General features: G+C 32.7%; 1 protein-coding gene, 1 long non-coding RNA gene and 1 pseudogene across 52 annotated transcripts; 2 read left to right on the forward strand and 1 right to left on the reverse strand.

Moving 5' to 3' along the window:
* Nucleotides 1-93: 93 nt before the first annotated feature.
* On the forward strand, nucleotides 94-4,125 carry LOC104701083 (GDSL esterase/lipase LIP-4-like). 2 transcript variants are annotated; one of them, XM_010416714.3, is made up of 5 exons: nucleotides 94-644; nucleotides 2,852-3,043; nucleotides 3,138-3,304; nucleotides 3,378-3,642; nucleotides 3,722-4,125. In XM_010416714.3, exons 1-5 carry the CDS (start codon nucleotides 380-382, stop codon nucleotides 3,952-3,954), a joined length of 1,122 nt encoding a protein of 373 aa, XP_010415016.2. In that variant the 5' UTR covers nucleotides 94-379; the 3' UTR covers nucleotides 3,955-4,125. The 2 variants fall into 2 exon arrangements, with proteins under 2 accessions (XP_010415016.2, XP_010415017.2); XM_010416715.3 differs by having other exon boundaries at nucleotides 312-644; nucleotides 2,857-3,043.
* Nucleotides 4,126-5,270: 1,145 nt separating this feature from the next.
* Nucleotides 5,271-23,734, forward strand: LOC104701084 (uncharacterized). Of its 50 annotated transcripts, none has more exons than XR_015562299.1 (12): nucleotides 5,271-5,587; nucleotides 5,697-5,809; nucleotides 6,015-6,098; nucleotides 12,473-12,528; nucleotides 12,694-12,749; nucleotides 13,129-13,216; nucleotides 13,340-13,354; nucleotides 13,458-13,505; nucleotides 14,543-14,613; nucleotides 15,214-15,331; nucleotides 18,922-19,018; nucleotides 23,242-23,734. It is a non-coding gene; the product is annotated as an uncharacterized LOC104701084 (long non-coding RNA). The 50 variants fall into 50 exon arrangements; XR_015562281.1 differs by lacking the exon at nucleotides 14,543-14,613 and adding an exon at nucleotides 18,496-18,547; XR_015562315.1 differs by lacking the exon at nucleotides 14,543-14,613 and adding an exon at nucleotides 5,885-5,923 and having other exon boundaries at nucleotides 5,697-5,792; nucleotides 13,340-13,375.
* On the reverse strand, nucleotides 7,792-8,769 carry LOC147941271 (uncharacterized; annotated as a pseudogene).
* Nucleotides 23,735-24,597: the final 863 nt, after the last annotated feature.

Here is a 24,597-nt window from a genome sequence, read left to right on the forward strand (position 1 = left end):
GAGACTTGACATATGGATTGAGAAAGAGACATGAGCATTGTGATTTCCAAATAGAAAGCTTATTTCACGTTACCATTCCGTTCCTTACGGGTTACGGCCAATGCATATACTTCACAATACATATTTGGTATTTTCTATTTTTCTTGTACCAAATATTTTGTTACGGTAAACAAATATTTCCAAAGTCATAAAAAGATTCTTGTCCTATAAACAAACCACAATAGACTATGGAGTAAATTATTTTGTCAGAGATAATTAATCTGTAACAAATCTACACCACCCTTTATAGTTTGGTATACAATATAAATATCGTTGGACCACACTGAATATAAAAAGTTACCGAGGTAACCTCTCTTCACACACTACCAAAGTTTCTCCAATGGCCACACTCTTTCCCCACTCAGATACATTCACCATCTTCTTTATCATATTCGTGTCACTGGTTCTTCTTAGTTTCCGGAAACCCTCTGCGGCGACGAGTTGTACAACTCCGCCGGTGATTTTTAACTTCGGAGACTCTAATTCAGATACAGGAGGCCTTGTTGCTGGACTAGGTTACCCCGTCGGCTTCCCAAATGGACGCTTATTTTTCCGGCGATCCACCGGTCGTTTGTCCGACGGACGTCTTCTCATCGATTTCCTCTGTAAGTAAAAAACCGACAAAAAAAAACTCTGTTTTTGTTAGTGATCGTGTTAGATCCACCGTCCGTTTGCATCTGCAATGGACGGCTCAGATATGTTAGGACATAAATGTCGGTGCGTCGCAGGTGTGATCTATAAACAAATTCGGTCATTGAGATCTAGTTGGACAAAGTGGGTCCCATGTTGAAGGCAACAAATTTTTGGTTTGTTTTAGTTGAAATTTTTAGATGTGGTTTGGTTTGGTTTGAGTTTAGATTCAGTTTGGTTTTAGATTAAAAAAAATATAACAAAATAAAAATAATTAATTATGTTTGTTGATGATGTTGTAAAATTTAAAGTGTAATACTGTATTTATATGTATTTTTATTTATTTAATCAAATATATCAGTTTTAATAAAATTTTGGTCATGTCGGTTGTTAAACTGAGAAAAGTTTGGGTTTGGTTTAAATTTGGCTAGAATAATTTGATATGAGAAAAATATCGTTAAAATCACGAGCTTTCAAATTGTGGCCATTTTAATCACGAACTTTAGGTAAGGCCATTAAAAACATAAACTTCTGTTGACTTACCGTTTTAATCACCATATTTTTGTTGACCATGACGAAAACGACATGTCGTTAAATCCCTAAACGGAGCAATCAGCCTGAGTTAAGAGATCGTTAATGGGTTAACGGAGGTGCAAAAACGACACCGTTTGAACCCGAGAGAAATCAGATGAAAATTCCCAAATTGAAAATTCAATCCCTAATTCTTTCTTTCTCAATCCCTAATCGATTTTTCCCCAATCGATTCTCTATCCCAAATGCCGAAAGTTAGAAACAAAGAAGTGATATCGTTTGTTGGAGCTCCACCAGAAGACGAATCACTGAGTTTAATTGAAGCTCCTCGAGTTGAAGATGGAAGCTCCTCGAGTTGAAGATGGAGTAGCTCTTCGAGTTGAAGATGGAGTTCGAGCTCCACCGGAGGACCCAGCAGTTTCTAATGTCCGAGATGGAGGTGGTGAACTGACTGTATCTGAATCTGTTGTTGGAGATAAAGGAAAGAGAGGTAGAGGTGGAGCTTCACGTCGGCGTGGAAAACGTAAAAAAAGAAGTGATGAAGATGACGAACTGGAGGCTCCAGTTGAGCACGACAGTGAAGAAGACTCTAGTAACCAAGAACAAATTTCTGGTTTTTGGTTTTAAGAAGAAGGATCACAATGGCAATGACACTAAAAGTAAGACACACCAAGCACAATGAGCTCATCAACTTCCATTTCTTAGTGTCTCTTTTGATCAACATTCCATCTTCCTTCAGTTCTTCAATCTTTTCCTTCAAATCTTCAATCTCTCTGCCAATGATAGAAAATTTTGGTAAAGCATCTACAACCTCTTCGTATACACCTTCTTCAACCCATTTAAACAAATGGTCCTGAAAAAACAAAAACTTGAATCAAAACTCGAAAACACAAAAAAGCAAAACAATTCTATTACATACATCTCCTCTGTTCGGACAGCGAAAGAAAGGTCTTCCTGGGTTTGCTTGCATGTTCGATGTGTAGAAAACAACATCTTTGCCGCAATGACACTTCGAGGGAACACCATGGCATCCACGGACTTTCTTTTCACCACTTGATTGCCCAGAATTGCAACTCATATCTCTTGGGGAATGAGATAAGAGTTTTGGATTGAGATTAGAATCGAAAAATCAGATTGGGGAGAAGAGAATTAGGGATTGTGATTTCAAATGGGATCGATTTGGGGATTTTGATATGTTTTCTCTCGGTTCAAATGGTGTCGTTTTGACACTAACGGGAAGTATTAACGATCTGTTAACGCCGGCTGATTACTCCGTTTAGGGAGTTAACGACATGTCCTTTTCGTCCTGGTCAACAAAATTTGATGATTAAAACGGTAAGTCAACAAAAGTTTATGTTTTTAATGGCCTTACCTAGAGTTCGTGATTAAAATGGCCACAATTTGAAAGTTCGTGATTTTAACGACATTTTTCTCAATTTGATATAGAGATTGCTATAACGGGATCATAAATTATTTGGTTTAGGTTCGTACTGCTGAGATTTTGTTTGGCTGGTTGGGTTCGGTTTTTTGTTCTGCATTTTCATTTTCGTTTTGCTAAGCCCTTATGATGGGGTGTTGAGTTTTGTATTTGTCTTTTGGCATTCATTTAAAATTGTTAAATGGATTTACGTACTAACGAGGAAATTTGTAGGCCAGAGTTTGAATACAAGTCTTTTGAGGCCATACTTAGATTCATTGGGTGGAACAAGGTTTCAAAACGGTGCAAATTTCGCTATTGTTGGATCCGCTACTCTCCCCAAAAACGTCCCTTTCTCGCTCAGCATTCAGCTCATGCAATTCAGTCATTTCAAATCTCGATCACTCGAGCTCGCTTCTAGTTCAAGTAAACCATCCTCATCCCCAAATCAATGTTGTATTTGTATATACTCTGTTCTTAGTTAATGATCTTGACTAGAGTTGGCATGTGTGTTTTGTAGATTCATTAAAGGGAATGTACATAAGTGAGGATGGATTCAAAAACGCATTATACATGATTGATATAGGACAGAACGACATTTCGCATTCTTTCGCTAAAGGCAACTCGTATTCTCAAACGGTTAAGCTAATTCCACAAATTGTTTCCGAGATACAAAGCGGAATAAAGGTGAAACTTTCGGAGTTTATAAATCTTTACTATGCACCATGTAACCTTTTATAATCGGTTTTGTGGTCTGCAGAGATTGTACGATGAAGGAGGAAGGAGATTCTGGATCCACAACACTGGTCCATTAGGTTGTCTACCTCAAAAACTTTCAATGGTTACGAGCAAAGATCTCGACCAGCACGGTTGCTTAGCCAGTTACAACTCGGCAGCAAAGCTTTTTAACCAAAGATTAGATCATATGTGTGACGAGCTGAGGAGCCAACTTAAAGACGCCACAATAATCTATGTCGACATATACACTATCAAATACAGCCTCATTGCAAACTCCAACGAATACGGTAGAGCAGAGTTTACTCATTCTTCCATTACCATCATTGGCCGAATGGTATTGGTTATATCTTAGTTAAATAAATGCAGGCTTTGGGAGACCGTTAATGGCTTGCTGCGGATATGGAGGGACTCCTTACAACTACAATATGAACATAACATGTGGCCACAGAGGCTCTAATGTATGTGACAAAGGGTCTCGCTTCGTAAGCTGGGATGGGATTCATTACACCGAGACAGCTAATGCCATTGTGGCCATGAAAGTTCTTTCAATGCAGTATTCAAACCCATCAAATCCATTTCATTTCTTCTGCCGTCGCTGATAATAAAAGTATTATCGATTTATAGGCTCATTCTTGGAAACTAGACTGTTTTTTACGATTGAATTTTATCTGGCAAGTTGTATTTAGGTACTAAATGTTCAAAAACTACGCATAAATTTGTGATTAAGATTGTTGGACCATATATATAAAAATCAGATAATTTTTTATGAACGTCTAAAATTTGGTTGGGTTCATATATTTTCGGTCAAGACTAACTCCCTGAACTGATGTTCAGATTGTGCAGATTATAAAAAGTGTGTAGGCATCACTCGGACGCAATCCACGCTTGGGTATATATGGGTAGGTGTTATCTAAACTGTCCTTTGTAAAAATTAGTAGATGCAAATCAATTCATTATGAAGTCCCGAATTTGTCGGTTAGGAAAGAGGAGACGTACGAGCCAAGGGATCGTGAAAGTTCCCAAATCTCGCATCCGTAGTAAGCCACGTTTTCTTTGTGAGAATTCCTGCAGATGAGCGACCATGAAGAGTGCGGCTTTTGATGATGAGAAAAGAAAAGCTCACGGAAGAAAGGAGAGTCGTCTACTATTGATTTCCATTGCTTGCAAACTAGTTTTGAAGCTGTGATGCTCTTATCTTTAATTACTTTGGCATTTCATGTAATAGATTTTTTTTTTTTTTTTTGGAGATTTTGTTATTTGTGCTTCTTAATTAATAGTATAGACTAGGTTTGAACCTGCGGTACACCGCGTAACGAAGCTTAATAATGTTTTATAAATTAGGCAATTAACTGTAAAACTTATATGTATAAAAACTATTATATGTGTATTGTTCGTGAATGTCGAATTTAATATATAAGCGGATTAATGTAGGTTTGAATATGCGGGGCATTGAAAACTATTTATAGTTTTTAACCATCTAAATGTGTTAATTTTTATTGACATATTAACTATTTATAGGTGTAGTAGTTTGATTGTTGTAAAAGTATATTTATTTTAAAATAGTTATTTCTAAAATAGTTTGTGTGTTATTTTTTTCTCTTTTAGTAGAATAGTTTAATTGCTTGTTTTTTTTAATTAAGAAGTAGGTTGTTTATCTTACTTTTATACTAAAAATTAGAAATAATAGTTTCTTAACAATTTCATTACTTGGCATATGTGCATATATTTTGTTTTGTTTTGTAAATGTAATATTTATTTGAAATGTATAGTCCTCATCTAAATATTTTTTTAAACGACCCATTTATGTAATGGATTTCGTGTGAACTGCATTAGTATGTTTGTAATGGGCTAGGCCTTTTGATTATTACAATATTGCAGTAAAGGTTAAATTTGTAAGAAAAATATATGATTAAAAGAATTGAAACGATGAGAGAAAAGAATTGGGGAACGACGTCCCCTGTTCTTCTTTGTTCATTGTTGTAATTCATTTCTCACCTTCTTCTTCGTTCCTCTTATCCTAGTCATTTAGTTGATAAAAAATCTGAAATTTCGTTATAAATCTTGAGAAACAGTCAATTGCTTTCGTATATCTCAATATTGAAAAAGATAATTTCAAAACGGTATCTAAGGTGCTTACGGCTACAAAGGATGGACGATCGATTTGAACTTAATCGATTAAAACGGGAGGTGTTTTGGGATTTTGATAATTCCTAAAACCAATCGATCATCTGGGTAAGCAGCTTCTCAAATCTTTCTGAATAATCTCTACTTGTACGATTTTTACCATTTACGGTTTTTTTCGAACGTTTGAATAAGATTTTTTTTACCGGTTTACTAATAGAAATTGGCTCACTGATTTAACCTGTGAGGTGCGTTTTGTTCATCTTTCGGAGGAAACAACTGCTGGATACATAAACTTTCGAGCAACCTATGGAAGGTGATAACTTCCGGTTGGTAATAACTATTTTAACTTCTTTCTGGTGAATTTTGTGATTGTATTGACTTACGACCTGTTTTCTACTGGATAAGGCTCTTTCATTGTGTTGAAGATAAACTACAATTAGATAAGTATTTTGATCCTTGGGAAAATTAATATTAACAGGAAGTGATTGCTTAAGCCTATTTAAATGCTAAGTGGCTTTTTGTTATATCTTTGTAGGTGACCTGAAAACATCATATAATTACCGAAAACAAAGGCTGGGAACTTTCTTCATCGTACAGAGGAGTAACTTCATTTCAGAAGGTTGATTTTCTCGAACCCTCACTTATGAAAACTAATCTTGGTTTATTAATTTATGAAATACGGAAAAAACTCCCACTAGATGGTTTGATAATTGTATCAAACTATGAAAAATTTAAGTTCAATAAAATCTTACTTCTAACAGATAATAAGTAATGAAAACATTAAAACTTTTCACGTTATCAAGATGCTTCCTCATCACATTCTTTCAGTAAACCTATGGCCAAACATGCTTCCTTGTATGAGTCGTAGAGCACACCATTGTAGGTTCTCAAATCTTCATCGTTTCTTGGTCCCTTCAAATATCTGAAAAGAAGTTTCAAACAAACATTACCATGGAAGTTACTTGAAATATTTGTTGTCCTTCGTTTCCCGATTGTTAATTGCTTTCTTTCAAAAAGTTCCAGCTTCTGGTTCCATGAATAAAACTGAGGGATCTCTTCAAAAGTGAGATCTCTAGCCTCTGAACACTTAACATTCAGATCAAACCAAGCCCGAATAAGTGGATCTTGAATGTTTTTCATATTATATTTTCCCTGAGAGAGCAAGAGGTTTACTTTTTTTTGCTTATGTGTTTGATAGTTAAAACCTTACAATCTGTATACATATTTATACTATTCAACATTATAGGGTTTTATTCCAAAATTTGTTTGAAATTAATCAGGATATACCGCGATTTCAACCGGAATGAAATATTCTGTTTACGATTTGAGTAAAGAGATTTGGTGAGAAAGTAATAATTGGAAAACCAAAAAAAGAAGGAAAATATTTAGTTGGTTTTCCTGGTAAAGGACAATATTTGTGACGAAATTATTTCCAAATGAGTATTAGTATAAATAATTTTAGTTTATAGTGAGATTTTCTTCTGGTATAAATACTGAAATCTTATTAAAAAATCATCGATATCTCTTAACGATTCATGAAAACCTAGATCAGTGTTTTAAAAAAATACCTACTTCGCTTTCAAAAATCATACATAGCTTTGTTTTATTGGATTCTGAAATATGTTAACAGATGTTCATAACAAAAACTATTTCCATAGATTCTGAAATATTTTCTTGAAAACAACATTCATTGTCTGCTTCTGCGGCTCCCCTTCTTTATCAACGATAAGCACTTTCAAACCCTTCTTTGATGTCACCCTTGACAAAGCTACGTATAGCTGTCCATGAGAAAACACAGGTCGAGGAAAAACAAACCAACTTCTTCTAGTGATTGTCCTTGACTCTTGTTAATTGTCATTGCAAAAGCCACTGCTAATGGAAACTGTCTTCTCCTCCTCCTAAAAGGCAGCTTAGTATCTGATGGTTTAATTAAGATCTTAGGAATCAAAAATTTGTCTCCAACTCTATCCCCCGTAATAACGCAAGCTTCTAAAACATTATTCCCCATCTGTGTAATCTGCAATCTTGTACCGTTGCATAAACCACCTTTAGGATCTATATTCTGTAGCAACATAACAGGAGCACCAATCTTAAGACGTAAACTGTGATTTGGTAATCCAGATAGTCTTATACTATTCAAAAAATCAGAACTGAATACTGGGTTGTTTAGTGATTCGCTATCCTGAGGGTCAATACTATCAGCACTTAAGTACACTATTTCTTCTCCTGTATAGACATAATTTTAGAACATATTCTAAAATTTCATGAGCAAGAAGTAATTAAAATTTAATATTGTTGATTATTTACTAACCTTAAAGCTTTTCAAGCAAGCGTTCATTTATAGTGTGAACATCACTGTTTGTTGGACATAAGATAGCTCTGGTCTGAAAGAATTTTGGATCTTTTTCGTTGTGCAAGATTTCCAAATTTCCATACACGGCTCTTCTTATAGCATCAATCGGATCACCAACATTTGTGATTAGGAATTCATCTGGAATATCAATTAGAGCTTCCCCATCGTTAGTTTCTGGAATTTTCCCATCTCCAACAACTAATATCCAATCAGAAAACTCCTTGATACTTTCTGCTTCACTCTCAGACACTCCATTTGACATAAGCCGCATGTTCTTTGTCAAAGTTAGAACCTTACAATGTTCCCACAGATATGATGAATTTAAAGACGCTAGAACAATTTGAGCCCTACCAGCACCATTGATAACCGGGAGAACTTGTCTGAAATCACCTCCAAACACAATAACCTTTCCACCAAAGGGCTTATTATCACTATTTCTCATAATATCTGACAAACTCCTATCCAAATTCTCAAAATAATATCTGCTCATCATTGGTGCTTCATCTCATATGATCAAAGATGTTTCTTTCAACATGTTAGCATGATCTGAAGTAGGATTGATATTACACATTGAAAAATCATCAGAGTTTATTGGGATACAAAACCTTGAATGTGCAGTCCTTCCACCCTCCAACAACAAAGACGCAATACCGCTTGATGCGACATTTATTGCTATCAATCCCCTATATCTAACAGCAACAGACAAAGTTTTCCACATAAAAGTCTTTCCAGTCCCTCCAAAGCCGTATACAAAAAACACTCCGCCATTGTCTTTCAAAACAGCACACATGATCTCTTCATATATTGCTCGTTGTTCTGATGTCATCTTATTTATCCATTCGTCATGTTTCTCCTTCAAATAATCACGATCGTAGTTCTTTTCTTCTGTAATGAGACGGTTTGAATGATCAACACCCATGTCAATTGGCTTAGGCATATCGTCGAATGCTTGTAGAGTTCCACCATTTCTAAACATCAACTCTTCTATCTCATTGAGAGTATAATTCTTCTTCTCATCCTCTGTTAAATTCAATGCTGCAGATGATATTACATGTCAGTGAAATTATAGTTTGCAAAATCAGAAACTTTCAAAACATACATAAAACAACTTGAAAACTCTTATTTTTTAACAAAAAAAACAGACTCACAAACCTGGATTATTGTATTGTTCTCTTTTCTTGTGCTCGATGTCTTCTGATAATACTTGCCAAGTAGCATCATTGTGAATAAATTACGAAGCTGCGGTCCAAAAAACCATGCACTTACTTCTAGAATACTGTCTATATAAGCCTGGTCGTCTTCCAAAATACCACGTGCCCAACATGCTTTTTTGTATGTATCATAGACAACACCTCTGAATATTCTAATATCTTCATCACTTTTAGGACCAGTCACTATACTAAGAAGTATTCTCATGTAATATTCAGCTTTCATCTTCTGTGGGACATAATTGATTCTTCCTATAGAGAAACCTCTCTCCCGAAGCTTCCATTGCTTTTTTTTACCATCCCAAGTAAAATATTTTGGTATTTCAGCATAAGTGAACTGTCTAGCAAACTCGTTAACCTGATTCAGTTTGAGGTAGGCCATGAACATATAATCTACATTAGCTCTTCTTTCCAAAACATCTTCAATGTTCTCTTTTCCTTTGTAATATACTGGTTGTTTTCCTGGAGGATGAAATGGAAGTTTCATCACCGATATGCTTCTATACTGTATTGGAAATTTGAAAAGCCTCCAAGCTGCTTCTGAAGCTGATACATATCTTCAAAAAAACAAAAATGTGATTATCATTTTTTCTACACAAATAGCCAATAATATACTTTAATTTTAAAAATAATGGACAAAACAAATACCTGCAATCAAACCAGTTTTTTACTTCATCTTTTTTCTTTTCTTCGAGATTTATAGAAGATGAAGTATCACCCGTCCCTGCTTCCTTTGTGATGTTAGAACCATTAACGACGCAATTATCATCTGAAGTAGTTTTCTTTTTAGGTTCTATCACAAATGCTACACGATCTTGTCCCTTGTTAATATACTTAAATAAGTACTTGATGAACCAGATTGGTTGCACCACTCAACATTGATGTGAGCCCGATAGTGCAATAATAGGAGACGATTATAAGGAACAACATATCTGTTATCGCACTTTATTTCATTCTTCTCTACATAAGCCGTAGATACTCTTCTCCTATATACTGGATATCCATCTTTGAAAACACTTGTATCTTCAACATGGACCTTAGGGAAAAATTTGGAACATTTTCCATCAATCATACATGGTGAATTTGGCTTCGCCGCACCACACGGTCCGTGGATCATGCAATCCTTTACAACATCGTATAGTTCAGGATCTTCAAGCTTATCTGGAATCTCAGCAGATATGATCTTGTTAATATCATCGCCAATTGGTAATTTACAACTTTGATCCATAAATAGAAGGATATGAGCATGGGGTAGTCCACGTTTATGAAATTCAATGGTGTACATTGCTGCAATAGTAGCAAACAGATTGTAAATAAAATCATTCGTAATAATTTAATTTAGGAAGCTCAACAAAATACTTACCTGCTGTAGTCTTGCCAAGAATATGTTCTTCGGTTAAATCTCTCATAAGAGACTCAAGTTTTATCTTGAATATCCGACACATAATGTCTGGTCTATTATCTGAATTCAATTTTCTCTTTTTCAAGTACCTTGTTATTTCTGGCCACTTGGGATTACATGTAAAAGTAATGAATAAGTCGGGAAACCCATACTGTTAACATGTAGTCATGGCATCATAATAACTCTGCAACATATAGCGAGGTCCACCAGTAAAAGATGCGGGGATTCGAACTTGCTTCCCCTGCTCTTCCATGTTATTGTTTTCACCTTCGGCCGCTGCTTCAAGAGATGCGTAATTATCACATCTTAGATTCGACTGGTTAAATTTAATATACTTCAACCTATTTGATTCCAGACTCGTGTATGCATCTACCAAAAACTGTTGGAAAAGACGCTTAGACCTTAACAGAGTTTGGGATTCATTCTCTCTTTCTTGGATCCTGAAAGCAAACCACTGTCTAAGACTAATAAACTTATTTTCTGTATCTGGATTGTCACCTCTAAAGCCCTTCTCTATTCCAATTCTGAAACCATCTTCACTATAGGGAAAAATTAGAGGATATTGTAGTGCCAAGTAAGAAACATGTACTTTACTTATTCTTTGTAGCCTTCCACTACTCTTCTCTTGCACAAAAATATCACGTCCAGGCATCTCTGGACGAAAATCCCCTGGAATCAATGCAGCAACTTCAGATGTCGTTGGCATAGAATATGTTCTACCATCTTTCCCTACATGATCACTAAGTATGCGCATATGTAATTTATCTTCTTCATTAGTATCAAACTTATCTTTCGCTTGTCTAAATGAATGGACATAAGGGTTTACGTCATCCAACATTTTAATTAGTCTGGCAATGAGTTCCTTTCTTATACCCTTTTTCCCTGTGAATCTTCCTCTTTGTTTTCCTTTGCTGTACAAAATAATATGAAAAATAAATTAGATTTCAGTAAGAAGGTTTTTAATTTCATAGGTTAAGATTGGCAAGGAATCAGTGTACCTCATAACAGATGATCTGTTTTCAACCTTATTCTTCGTATCTACTATACACAGGTGTGAAAACTTTGCATAATCTCCATCTTCTGGTTTCGTACTTCCAATCTTGTGGAAATTCTGGCCATGTAATTGGAATTGTTTAGGACCTTTACCTTTCTCAACTTTACGATCAACTTGACCACCAAGAGAAGAAAATGCAAAGAGCATATTATATGCTCTTATATTTTCTCTAAAATGTCTACTTAGAGCATCATCCTTACTAAGCAATTCTCTAATGAGCTCTGGTGCCTCTCTCAAGAACGGTAATTTGACTGTTCCTTGTAAACAACAGAGAGAGAATTTAGGTTTTCTTGATCTTCTTCGTTTGTTTACACGCTCATCATACCACATCATAGCTCCACAGTAACAACACTTGTATGTTGGATCTCCATGATCTATATATTCACTACCTACATCACGAATTTGAAATTATCGATTAGATTCAAACAGAACTTTTAGATTCCTGTTTTTTAACTTATTATTCCTCAAATATCACCTTCTGGTCTGTTTTGAGTTAAATTATTGCCCTTTGAATTCAATTTTGTGAATCCACCAAAAGAAAAATCTTTAACATTGAAACCTTTACGTCGTCTCTTATTTCTCACGAAAATTTTTTGTACCATCTGCCGAATTTCTGATTCAACGGATACGTCAATACTGGACACTGAATTTTCTGAGTCACTGTCTTCTTGACTGCTAACATCAAAGTTCTGTTCATTATCTGTCAGATCATGACCTATTTGTCAGTATCGAAGTAAACGTTGTAGAAGATTCATTGACAAAATTGATCTACATTAATAATCTGATTCATTTAATCATAAAATACCTTCACTTGAAGAAGCATAAGTAGGGTCGTGCAAAAAATCCTCCAAATTTGGAGCCTTTTTTTTGTTTTTTTCTGCCTGATTGGATAGAACCATCTTGTACGTGCATATCTATCAGTATATATTTGTTGTCAAGATTAATATAAACTCAGACATTTTACACTATATTGCAGGTTTTTAGTATTACCTTTTGGAGGATTGTTTGGCGTCTGTCTTCTCATAAAGTGAGGTTTGTTTGTAATGTCTTCTAAAACCCAATTTACTTTTCTTTTCGTTTGTGTGCTTTTACCACCTTGTACTTGCACATCTATCATTATAGATTTGTTGTCAATATTACTCAAGTAACTGTTTCCATCAAGATTAAACCAAACTCATACCTAATCCGGTTTTGCAGGTATTAAATATTACCTTTGGAAGAATTGTCTTGCGTCTGCCTTCTCATAAAGTGAGGTTGGTTTGTAATGTCTTCTAAAACCTGATTTACAAATCTTTTCTTCTTGATTTTACCTTCATTTTTTTTGGACTGACGGGTTGTCCTTACATCTAGACAATATTGAATAAGGATTATGCCAGCAACAATGAAAAAATAAATTATTAGAGTAAAGAAAGGTATTAAACAAACCTTCAGCAATTACAGTTTCTGCAGACCCAAATAGATTTGTACATAATCCAGAGTTATCTCTAGCCAATTTGAAACGGGTCTTATGTAATCCCTCTTCCACCGTAGCTGGTTTTGTACAGAAAATTTGAGAGAAGAACCAAACAAAACTCATAACTCTATAACTCTAATGTATTTGTTTTGCTTACATTTGATTGTTTCCTTTCGCAGATCATCAATAAGATGGTTTGTTCCAACTGGAGTGTAGTATTGTCGTATATCCATGGCAGCCAGATTAGAGTTACCCTCTGCACAACAGGTAACTACTAGCAAGCAAACATCTAGTTTGGTCCTTTATTAACATACAAATTTATATTGTAAGAAACTCATTTACCTTTCTTAGAGGTGCTTCGTATTAACTCACAGAAATCATGATCTGCAGGTGACTGGACCTAAGGTAGGACACTTGTATATGTTGGTATTGACTGGACCTAAACTTTGTCGGATTGGAATTGGTGATAAATTATTGTTTTGATCTGAAAGATACACATTTCCTACAGGTACGAAGGATACATTAGTAAATGATTGTGGACTAAAAAAGAAAACAGGTAAACACAATAAACTATTTACCTTTTAATCCTTGATTATTGTTGTTTCCTGTTGGATAGATTGATTCTTCAATAGAAACAGAATTTAACTCAGCCAAATCTGTGAAAAGCCTTCCATAAACTCCTTTAAGATTGATAGTATAGTTTTTTTCTTGAATAGTATTAGAATTCTCATGGTAGCCGATGTGTTCACTGGTTTTAGTAGTACATTTCTTCTTTCTCTCTTGACTTAACTGATCAACTCCATTACCTGACAAATCTCTCTTCTTCTTCATTCTTCACTCTCTAAGTTGTTTTTCTAATATTCTCATTAACACAAAGTTGATAGAAGTTCTTTTCCTATGCTTTACAGTAAGTATTAAATAATATCTATTTAAATATCCCAAATTTAAACCCAAATTTTCTTTGACTGAAGTAATATTGGAAAATTTATCTCAAACGCAGTTGAAGTATTGCTCGATTTTCGCTGTCTTGTTACAGATTTACTTGCATATATATATTTTTCCATATTTCTTTCAGTTTATACAAACACATGTCACACTATGTATAATAAAGAGTATTTGTCTAGTTGTATAAATTTTCCTTTACTTCTCCAAATATAAATCTATACTTCATGACAAAGTCCTAATCTGCAACACCAATCTTAAAATTTCCACTCTAATATTCAATATTTCCAATTCTGTCAAATAGATAATAAGTATAGATTAAACAGTAATCTCCAAAATAATAACTCTAAACATACATAGTTTTATATATAATGTTCCAATTACTCTTAAAATTAAACATTCAATTACATAAAGTTAATTTCAGTAACTTCCATAAAAACAAAAGACACCGAAACATTAAAAGTTTTGCTCAACAACCTCCATAAAAACGTCATCTTCCTCTTCGGGTTCAAGTCCACTGAAATATGAAAGAAAATATTCATCAACAATAGGATATATATATATATATATATAGGAAGATTATATAATATTACTGTACAATCTAACCTGAAATTTTTCCTGTCAATTTCTGGGAAATGCTTATCAATAAAGCATCTTGAACAGGTAGATTCAGAGATTAAGCAAGGTTGAGCTTTATTTGAAAAAAATTACAACGATTAAAGGTAAATACTCACATAGAGGTATCTGTTAATTATTTTTAAAAGAAATATGGCAAAGTTATATGTCACCTTGGAATGAAGCGTATCTCCAGAGACGTAGGACGCAAAGGATTGTTCCATTAACAAAATTGATATCCGATACCCTCTTATACCAATTCTTAACAAAGTCATCACACGTTTTTCCTATAGCAACACATTTCATAATCCTCCCACTAAAAAAATAATTAACTACAGTTATATTCCAAAGATTGTTTTAATAAAGTAAATGTTATATAGCACAATGTGAAGAAAGTACTCACGATTAAGTAACTTACTTGGAATCTTTAAGTTTGAAAATGACCATATTTTTTTCAGATTCACACCCTCGAGCCCTATCCATATAATGTATCTTTGCAATTTGAGATACATCCATAAGCAGTCCACATGCATCTATGTAACATATATTGAATAATCAATATCAATAAACAATGAAGTCTTTCAATTTATTAAACCCAAACAAAGAAAACATACCCACAACTCCTTTTTTATCAGCTTCTGTAGCATTTGCAATTTCTATGGCTGAAGTAAATTGAAAGAACTGACTCGGCGATTTTGGACCGATAGGAGCCATTGTTGTTTTTTCAACAAACAGAAGATGCACGGGATGAAGAGTGTATGGATTCGACCTTGGAGTTACAACAATTTTGAAGAAGTTCAAGAGATACCATTAGCCTTCCTTGAGGTATCTCTTAAATTTCTCTTTATACTTGATTGGAGGAATGGTAGCATCAATTCTAGATCCCTATTATTTCGTAATCAAAATAGAATAATATAACTCAGATAACGAAAACGGGTTTATAAACTTCTGGAATTAACTTGTGTAATAAAATAAACTTAGTAGATAACAAAAAGAGTCAATCCATGAGAAGGATAAAATACCTTCTGAAATGATTCTCATTCCCTTTCCAAATACTCAAGATCTTGACGAAGATAGTCCACTTTGTCTTCCTTGAGGAATCTATAGTAATATCTTCGAAAAAGGACCGATGAGACATCGGGAAAACGAAGTTTTCTATTTGGTAGATGCTTTGAAACTTTTCGCTTACCTTGATGTAAAGCGTTTTTCTCAAGAGTCACTTAACTGCCCTTCCATATATATATACAGAAGATATACATTAATAATTACATATACAAGAATAGTATTTGAATTGAATGTATTTGAAAAAAATAATGCTAATATTTGAATTTTGAAATTATATTTATTTTTTCAAAAAACTTGATTTGATTGATAGATTCAACCCTCTATACTTTTTTAGTTACCAAGATGGTTTCAATTGGTTTACTTTTTCGGTTATCAACAGACATACTTTTTACTATTACTTCTATTTTTTTTTTGGCTATTTTCAAATAGCCAATATATAGATTAGTATTTTGTATTGTTTTTTATTAAGGAAGTAATAGAATCTGCAAATAAATTATTATATCAAGTAACTTTAATGTAACTTTCGGATTCGATCTCAATCTTAAAATCCTTTAAACGAAATAATATTTGGAAAATAAATTTTGCTTCTAACAAAATGTACTAAAATGAATTTATTTCTAAGGCAAACGATAACATAGGGAAAACCTACATTACAATAATTATTATGGAGAGATTCCAAACCATAGAATCCATTATTAAATAGTTTTAAAGGAAATTGAAACTCGAAACTCAAAGCTCAATCAAACAGTAATTGTGACCATGTCACTTCTTCTCGCAAGCAGCCTCCTTGCTTCCTCCATCCTTCCCTGCACCAGCCTTCTTTGCCGCAGCCAGAATCTCCGCCTTTGTGAGCTTCTCCTTTTTGATGTTAACAACGTTGATGTGGTCCAAACAAAGTTTCTTAGTAGCTGAAGATGTATCAACAGGAACATCTGTATCACCGCTTGATCTCTTAGAAGAAGGATTTGAAGATTCAGAAACATCTTCACTACTTGTAAGCAACAGGCTTGCCTAATAACAAAATTAAAAATTATATAGAATATGTATAATTCAAAATTATAGAATAAAAATTTTGGTGGACATCTTCACTACTTTTATCATAGAATATGTATAATACAAGATTATAAGATTGACAGTAACATACCTGATGACTTGTGCTATCATCAGGTGGATTATCTCTACCATTGGACAGGTCAGTACCATCATCATCGAGAACTCCATCTTTAGAAAGCACTTTTGAAACCTTGTAGGTATCCCAGTCATTCCACAAGTTGTCATGATGAATACTCACCAGAAATTTATAGGTTTTTCCAACCAAATCTTTGATGTCTTGTGGCAAATTTTCTGGATCTTCCATCTGTAATAGTTTAGATTAATATATTAGTATATAATTTTAGATTTATTTTAAATATATTCTTTGAAACTAATTTAAATTAAATATATAACACCATCAAATTTTCTTAATATTCTAAGTTTACCTCGTCAAAAGGTCCATCAATAAGATTATTGGCTGGACAGCCAACAATCTCAGCAGCTGGGCTATAAAAAAATGAACAGTTTCATCTCTCCTGTTTCGTCCATGACATTGACATGTGTCTTGTACCTAAACATATGACAACGTGATGAAGAATGAAAGTTCATTTAAAAGTAGCTGACTAAGTAGTTCAGTTGTATGATCACTTGTCGATGGCAAGTCTCACAATACCATTTTGGTTTCATTGCAACGACAGCACTTCCATTTGTAATTGTCATCACCTTAGTCACCTTCTTATTACACTTTTTACATGCTATGTAATACCACGCCCAATTAGAGTCGTTAGCATAAATAGTACAGACCAGCTTCACCCTACCAACCTATGCCATTGTCAAAAAACTCTTAATTTTTCTATAACAAATGGATAAGGGTAAATTCTGTGAGTTTATATGTGGGTTTGATAGGAATACCTCGTTGGCTTCGAGGATTTCTTTGATTGTCCTTGTAGGAAACTGTTGGTAGAACTCTCTGTTGTTGGCTAACTGTAGTTCACGATTTGGATTGCCCTCAAGAATAGTGAGAGCAAGTCCATCATTTGGCAACCTACATTCAGTATGTCAATATACAAATACGATTCTATACCTTTGTTATTTTTAAAAAAAGAAACAAAGAAAATTAATAAATACTTACTTTCCCATGAACTCTATAACCTCAGTGTAGTCCGGATTAATAATAAGTTGAGATGCATGGAAAGCATTTGAAATAGTCGTCACATCTATGAAGGTGTGGTTTACATTAGCAAATTTTTAAATTGGAATATATTATATTCGACAGTTTCATAAACCGGTAAATACTTACCATTATAGAGTTTGATCTTCGCAAATCTAAGAAGACAAACCATCAGGTGCACATCGACTTCTTGGCAAGCAGCATAGATTTCATCAGCAAATGATCCCCACAAAGTACATGTCATCCTCACATCACTGTAATTTGCAGCAAACTACTATTAGTTTTACATATTAGGAAGTTTGGATTCGGGTTTCCAGATAAGACCTAGTCAAATCGGGTGAGAGATAGGAACGGCTCATCAGATATAGAGTCGACCGTCTCGACTACGGTTTGATACATGAAAGTCATCTTGTAGCGATGACTGGTTGGTTTGAATTGGCCACTGGCAAAGTTTAAACCAAAATTTTCAATGGATCTCCTTTGTCCAGTAGTGAACCTATTCTCGAAACGGTTGATGAGGTCTTTTTTGCACGAAGCATGGATTTTTGTTCCCTGTAAATGACATACATATATATTAGGAATATGTACATGGTTATTATATATGTACATATGATATTTATACTTACTTGGACATCAGCAAGTACCATGTCGAAGGTTTCACCAAAAAGTGTGGTATATGTTTTCCATGTATGCATGACCCTTACCTGCACCTTCCATGAAGTCTTGAACAGCTTGATGTCTCGGAGGAAAGCGTATGAAGCAGCCATTGCGAGGTTTGTGTTTGACTCTTTGTGGTCGAGATATTTTGAGTGTGAGATGATTTAGTTTATGGGTTTGTTGACGATATTTATAGTTGAATGGTACATTACATGTTTGTGAGCACAAAATCTTTGATACTTATTCGATCAAGGTTTATTCGGTAGTTAGGTTTGATATAAGGGAAGTTAGATTATGCAATACTAACATTTAGGGATTTTTCGAGATTAGGATGTTCTAATTTTTGAATGATTGATTTTGCGAATATCTTCTACCAGCGATGATAAAGGCGTGATTGTTGTGGTTTCTAAGAAAGGAAGATCTATAGAAATATAGAAACAACTTGTACAATATATGTTTTCGTAATGGGCTTTTTTGTTTTCGTATGCAGGCTTTATTGGACCCCAACTTTCTATCAACGTGTAACCAATAAAACAACGAAACCGGGTTAAAGGAAAAAGACGCGGATCCTCTTCCTTTCTGGACGGGTAATGTCTTTTCATGTGGGCGGACAAATGTGCCCTTCCGAATTTTCAGAATCATTTTAAATTTGCTCGAATTGAATGGCAATTTGAGTAATTAGAAGGAGGATTTCGGACATTTTCCCTAACGTAATCCTCTTTTAATTATATAGAGATGATTTATTTTAGATGAATGATATACCTAGTTTTTATTTAATACTAGGACCGCATGGGGAAATATTTCAAATAAAGTTAAATTAAATTTTAAATTTAGATTTATATATTAGAAAATAATTTGAAAGCAATAAAGTAGTTTGAAAATATATGCTAAGAATATCAGAAGAAAAAAATAACAAGTAGAGCTAAAACTACATAAATATTATACATATATAACCAGTGGCGGACTAAGGATAAAAATTTAGGGAGGTCAATTCCAGGGAATAAATACTAATATGACATATTGGTGGTTCGAACTCGGGATTGGAGAGGTCAACAGTACAGAATTTACTATCTGTGCTACTGAAATTTTATGTAAATACATGTAAAAACTAACTATTTTATTAGTTACCCAGGTCAGGTGACCCACTTTCCTCCTAAGTGGGTCCGCCGTTGTATATAACTAATATTATACATATATAACTGTGAGTTAAAATGAAAGATAATAATAAATAAATGCAACTTTCTGATAAAATAATTACAAAAATAATAAAAGAATATTATCTTGAGTGAAAATTTATCAACTAATAATTATAATAAAAATAAGTAATCTCTAGAAATAAAAGATAAATTAGTTAAATTTTAAAGAACACATAGTTTACGAAGATATACGATAAATAAGGGCAACTGTATGTACATAATTAAAGTTGATTAAATTTAGGGAAAATGACACCCACACCCACTTTCTCCTAAAGTATTGTCACAAAAACCCACTTTCCACTCATTGTATACTTTCCCAAGTTTTTTCCTTATATGTCCATTTTCCTTTTACATTTTTGCCCTTACTAACAACTTACCTCTCTTTCTCTCCTTCTTTTCTCTCTTTTTCTCTTCTTTTTTGTTGTTAACACTTTAACAAAGTAAAATATATTTATTTATTATCATAAAACAAATTTTCTATTTATTTATATAAAATATGTTATGATTATATATTTTCTACATTTTAAGATACATATTGCTATATTTTTTTATGAATTTTTAGATTATACAGTATCCATCAGTCGTTGAACATTTGTTCAATTATAAGTGGATAATCAATTGCAGTATTGTTAATAGATAGTTACTGTGTTTATTCATACAAAATATACATACATAAATTTGGTTAGATCTTTATCCATAGCATATTATCCATAACACAACATAGACCAAATAAGTACAAAACCCTTTAATTCTAAATTTTAAATCCTAGATTTAGGGTTTAGGGTTTAGGGTTTAGGGTTTAGGGTTTAGTAATGAAAATTTAGTAACTTTAGTTGGTGATAAACATACTAAATTTTAAGTTTAGTAACTTTAGTTGTTGACAAACAAAAAAAAGTTAACCTTATACCCTAAATATTAAATCCTAACACCACATGACACTAAATCCATATAAGCCCAAAAACGTAAACCTTATACCCTAAATCTTAAATCCTAAACCCTAAACCATACACCTTGAACCCTAAATCCTAAACCATGAATTAAAAATATAGACACATCATCCACATACCTAAACCTAAACTTTTAACCTTAACCCCTAAATCCTACACCTTGAACCTTAGACAATACAACTTGAACTCAAAACATAGATATTGAATCTATATACCATCTAAAGTCTAAACCCTAAACTATGGTGATGTTTGAACATGCAACAAACTTGTCAATAAATTTCATCTGGATTGCTTGTCCACGTGGTCAGAGTTTGGTGGATAGGCTTAGAGATTAATAATGACCATGTTTGTTGTGTAGTATGCTTCTAGTGACACTTCTAAGTTCTAATATCTCTAATTCTAGCTTAAAAATAGTACAAAAACATTTGGCTAAAAGACATCTAAGTGGCTAAACTATAGTGATGTTTGAACATGCAACAAACTTGTCAATAAATTTCATCTGGATTGCTTGTCCACGTGGTCAGAATTTGGTGGATAGGCTTTGAGATTAATAATGACCATGTTTATTGTGTAGTATGCTTCTAGTGACACTTCTAAGTTCTAATATACCTACTTCTAGCTGAAAAATAGTACAAAAACATTTAGCTAAAAAAAATCTATGTGGCTAATTTATCTTGGACAAATTTCTGCTCATGTAAAGAATGAGCAAGATATTATAAGATAAGTATCCATAACTACTAATCCACATGATTGATATTTAATGTTCTAAATAAATCAATGTTGTTGATTTTTATTTTGTTTATTAACTACTTATGAGTGTATATGTTTCTGGACCAACACAAAATATGAAGCAAGGAGCTCATAGTGTCTATGGATTTAATTGTGTGGATGTTGTATGATGATTCTTTGGTCTGTCTACATTGGTATCCACAAAAAAATATCCACATGATCACATCCATAGCCACCATTCAACTGTTATTCTTCAGCTTAATGTCTAGATATGCTTTGTAAATCCATGGAGACCTATCCACAGTTTCTCTATCCACTAAACTTTGTTTTTTTTTTTTTTTTAAAGTGAATAGTTTTGGTTTTAGGTTCAAGGGTTTATGTTCTAGGATTTAAAATTTAGAATTAAAGGGTTTTGTACTTATTTGGTCTATGTTGTGTTATGGATAATATGCTATGGATAAAGATCTAACCAAATTTATGTATGTATATTTTGTATGAATAAACACAAGTAACTATCTATTAACAATACTGCAATTGATTATCCACTTATAATTGAACAAATGTTCAACGACTGATGGATACTGTATAATCTAAAAATTCATAAAAAATATAGCAATATGTATCTTAAAATGTAGAAAATATATAATCATAACATATTTTATATAAATAAATAGAAAATTTGTTTTATGATAACAAATAAATATATTTTACTTTGTTAAAGTGATAACAATAAAAAAGAAGAGAAAAAGAGAGAAAAGAAGGAGAGAAAGAGAGGTAAGTTGTTAGTAAGGGCAAAAATGTAAAAGGAAAGTGGACACATAAGCAAAAAACTTGGGAAAGTATACCATGAGTGGAACGTGGGTTTTTATGACAGAACTCACACCCAAAGTGGGTTTTCATGACATTTTCCCTTAAATTTATATATTACTATATTCATCATGTAGTTGTCGACAAGTACGGCTCAGTCTTCTTGATGAATCTGGATGAGAAACTTCACGCTGCCATGGGGTAAAACATGAACAATAACACCGTTTTGTCTATTTGTCGGTTTAGACCGGATTTACATTGTTTGTGTAGGAAATTCAAATTTTAGTTAAGTTCATGTAGTTATAAACACAGTTCAAAGTTTTGTATATGAATTCGATAAAGTAACTTAGTTTGTGGGGAATTAGCCATTTTTTTCTATTTTGGTGAGATAATGTATGCATTTAATCTAATTATAATACTTCATTTGTTTCATAAAGAGTATTCTAAGATTATTTGAATGCTTCAAAAAAATCTATCGTTTTAGATTGTCAATATGTAATTTGGTATAAATTTTCTAGTTTAACATCAAATCCATAAAAGAATATCAAGATCAAATTAAATTTTAAGGGTATAATAAAAATTTTAATATATTTTTTTTAATTTGTGTGAAAATTATCAAAATGAGTTATCTGCCTTAGATCTGACATGCTTAAGCGTGAGAGAGATGGCTTGAATTCTTCTTCTCCTCACAAAATTAGAATAAAAAATATCTCATAAAATTTGTTGCTTGGGTTCCTTTTATACTATTTAAGAATAAACTATTTTTTCTTGTGCATTTAAGAATAAACTTTTCTTTATTACAAATCTAGTGATACATAATGATTATTGAAAATACTGAAATAAACGGAGAAAAAACAAGTTGACAATAACAAAGCAAAACATAAGCAAAACCTATGAATATAAGAAACAAAAAGCATAACAGTATAATTATAGCTTCAACTTTGTAGCTTTTCTATAATGGATCGAGCATACTTATATTAATATTGTTCTAAATCATTATTTTAAGGTAAGCAAGAAAGTTTATAAGTTTAAATTATATTAGTAATATTGGTTTAACTGTTCATAAGTTACTAAGAAGACAAACAGAGAGTTAACAAAAAAATCTAACATATATACTCTTTCTTGTTATAGGCAGCCTTCCAAAATCCATGCGGTAGCAGAGTGATGGATAGGTTCCGAGTCTCAATACTAGCAGAACCAACGAATGAGCAAGTGTTCTTGTTCCCAAAGTCATACTTTGACAAAGACAAGAAGTTCCACGCAATTTGCATAAGCAGGGGCTGGTTGAAACACGGAAGAAAGAGAGTATATTATGCCCACAAACTTGAGTAAACAACAAACTAAGCAGCAAGCAAGTAAGCAGTACCTTAAGCTCTGTGTATCTAGGGTAAGAACAGAAGAGGTGATCAAATACGTATTTAAGATCATCAGAGTAGTAGAACATATCAATCCAAATCATTCCCAAGATGTATAGAAGCTCCTGTTTCTTAGAAGGCAAGCACCTAAGAATGTAGAACAAAGTATCGCATCTGTAAAGACACAAAGTTTTGCATCTGTATGATTTTGTGAAAGAAGAGACAACAAAAGGAAATTTTAGCAATAATCTAACTAAAGATTTTAGAAACGGTTATAGCAATATAGAAATTTAATAAATTTTAAATATATAATTTATAGTTGCGTCTATTTATCTTAACTCTTCATTAAATATGTGTTTTTAAAATTTATATTTATTTTATTTTTAGAAGTTGTGTATTTTACTATAAATTTCATTGATATATTTTCACCAAAAATATATTTATAATTATTTTATAAAAAATTAAAATTACTCATTACAACCATTTGTTCGATATTTTTACTCAAGTTCATTTTTCATAATTGTTTTTTAGTAGCTAGTATAAATATTGATATCTTTTATGATGATTGCAACTTTTTATCGTAATTTTTCATATAATATCTTATATTTATAATATATTAAACAATATTTTTGGCAAGATTGTTTCAATTCAGTATGAGTTTTCACGATATATATATATATATATATATCTATATATATATATATATATATATATTTATGTCTTTTTGCCATAACATTTTAGATTTAATATTTACATAGTTTTAGCCCTACTTATTATTTTCTCTTTTTAAAATAATTTTTTATTAATATCACATACTCTTAACTATACTCTTTTTTTCAAATAAATCTATAACATATAATTTTAAATTTTAAATTTTAAATTTTAAATTTTAAATTTTAAATTTCATTTTATTTAGTTTTTAAAATACTTCCCCCGCGACGTCACGGGGATCTGAGTCATAGTTAAATTAGAAAAATACTAATTAAGTCCAAATATTTATTTATTTTTCAAAACCACTTTTCACTTAAAAATATATATTTGGACTTAACTATTTTGTTTTTTTTAATTGATTTTTCATTTTATTTATTTTAATTCATTGTTTAATACTCTAAAAATTGTTTGTTTTCTCGTT

Source organism: Camelina sativa, chromosome 7, assembly GCF_030686135.1.
Source record: "Camelina sativa cultivar CO46 ecotype springtype chromosome 7, ASM3068613v1".
NCBI classification, from domain to species: domain Eukaryota; kingdom Viridiplantae; phylum Streptophyta; class Magnoliopsida; order Brassicales; family Brassicaceae; genus Camelina; species Camelina sativa.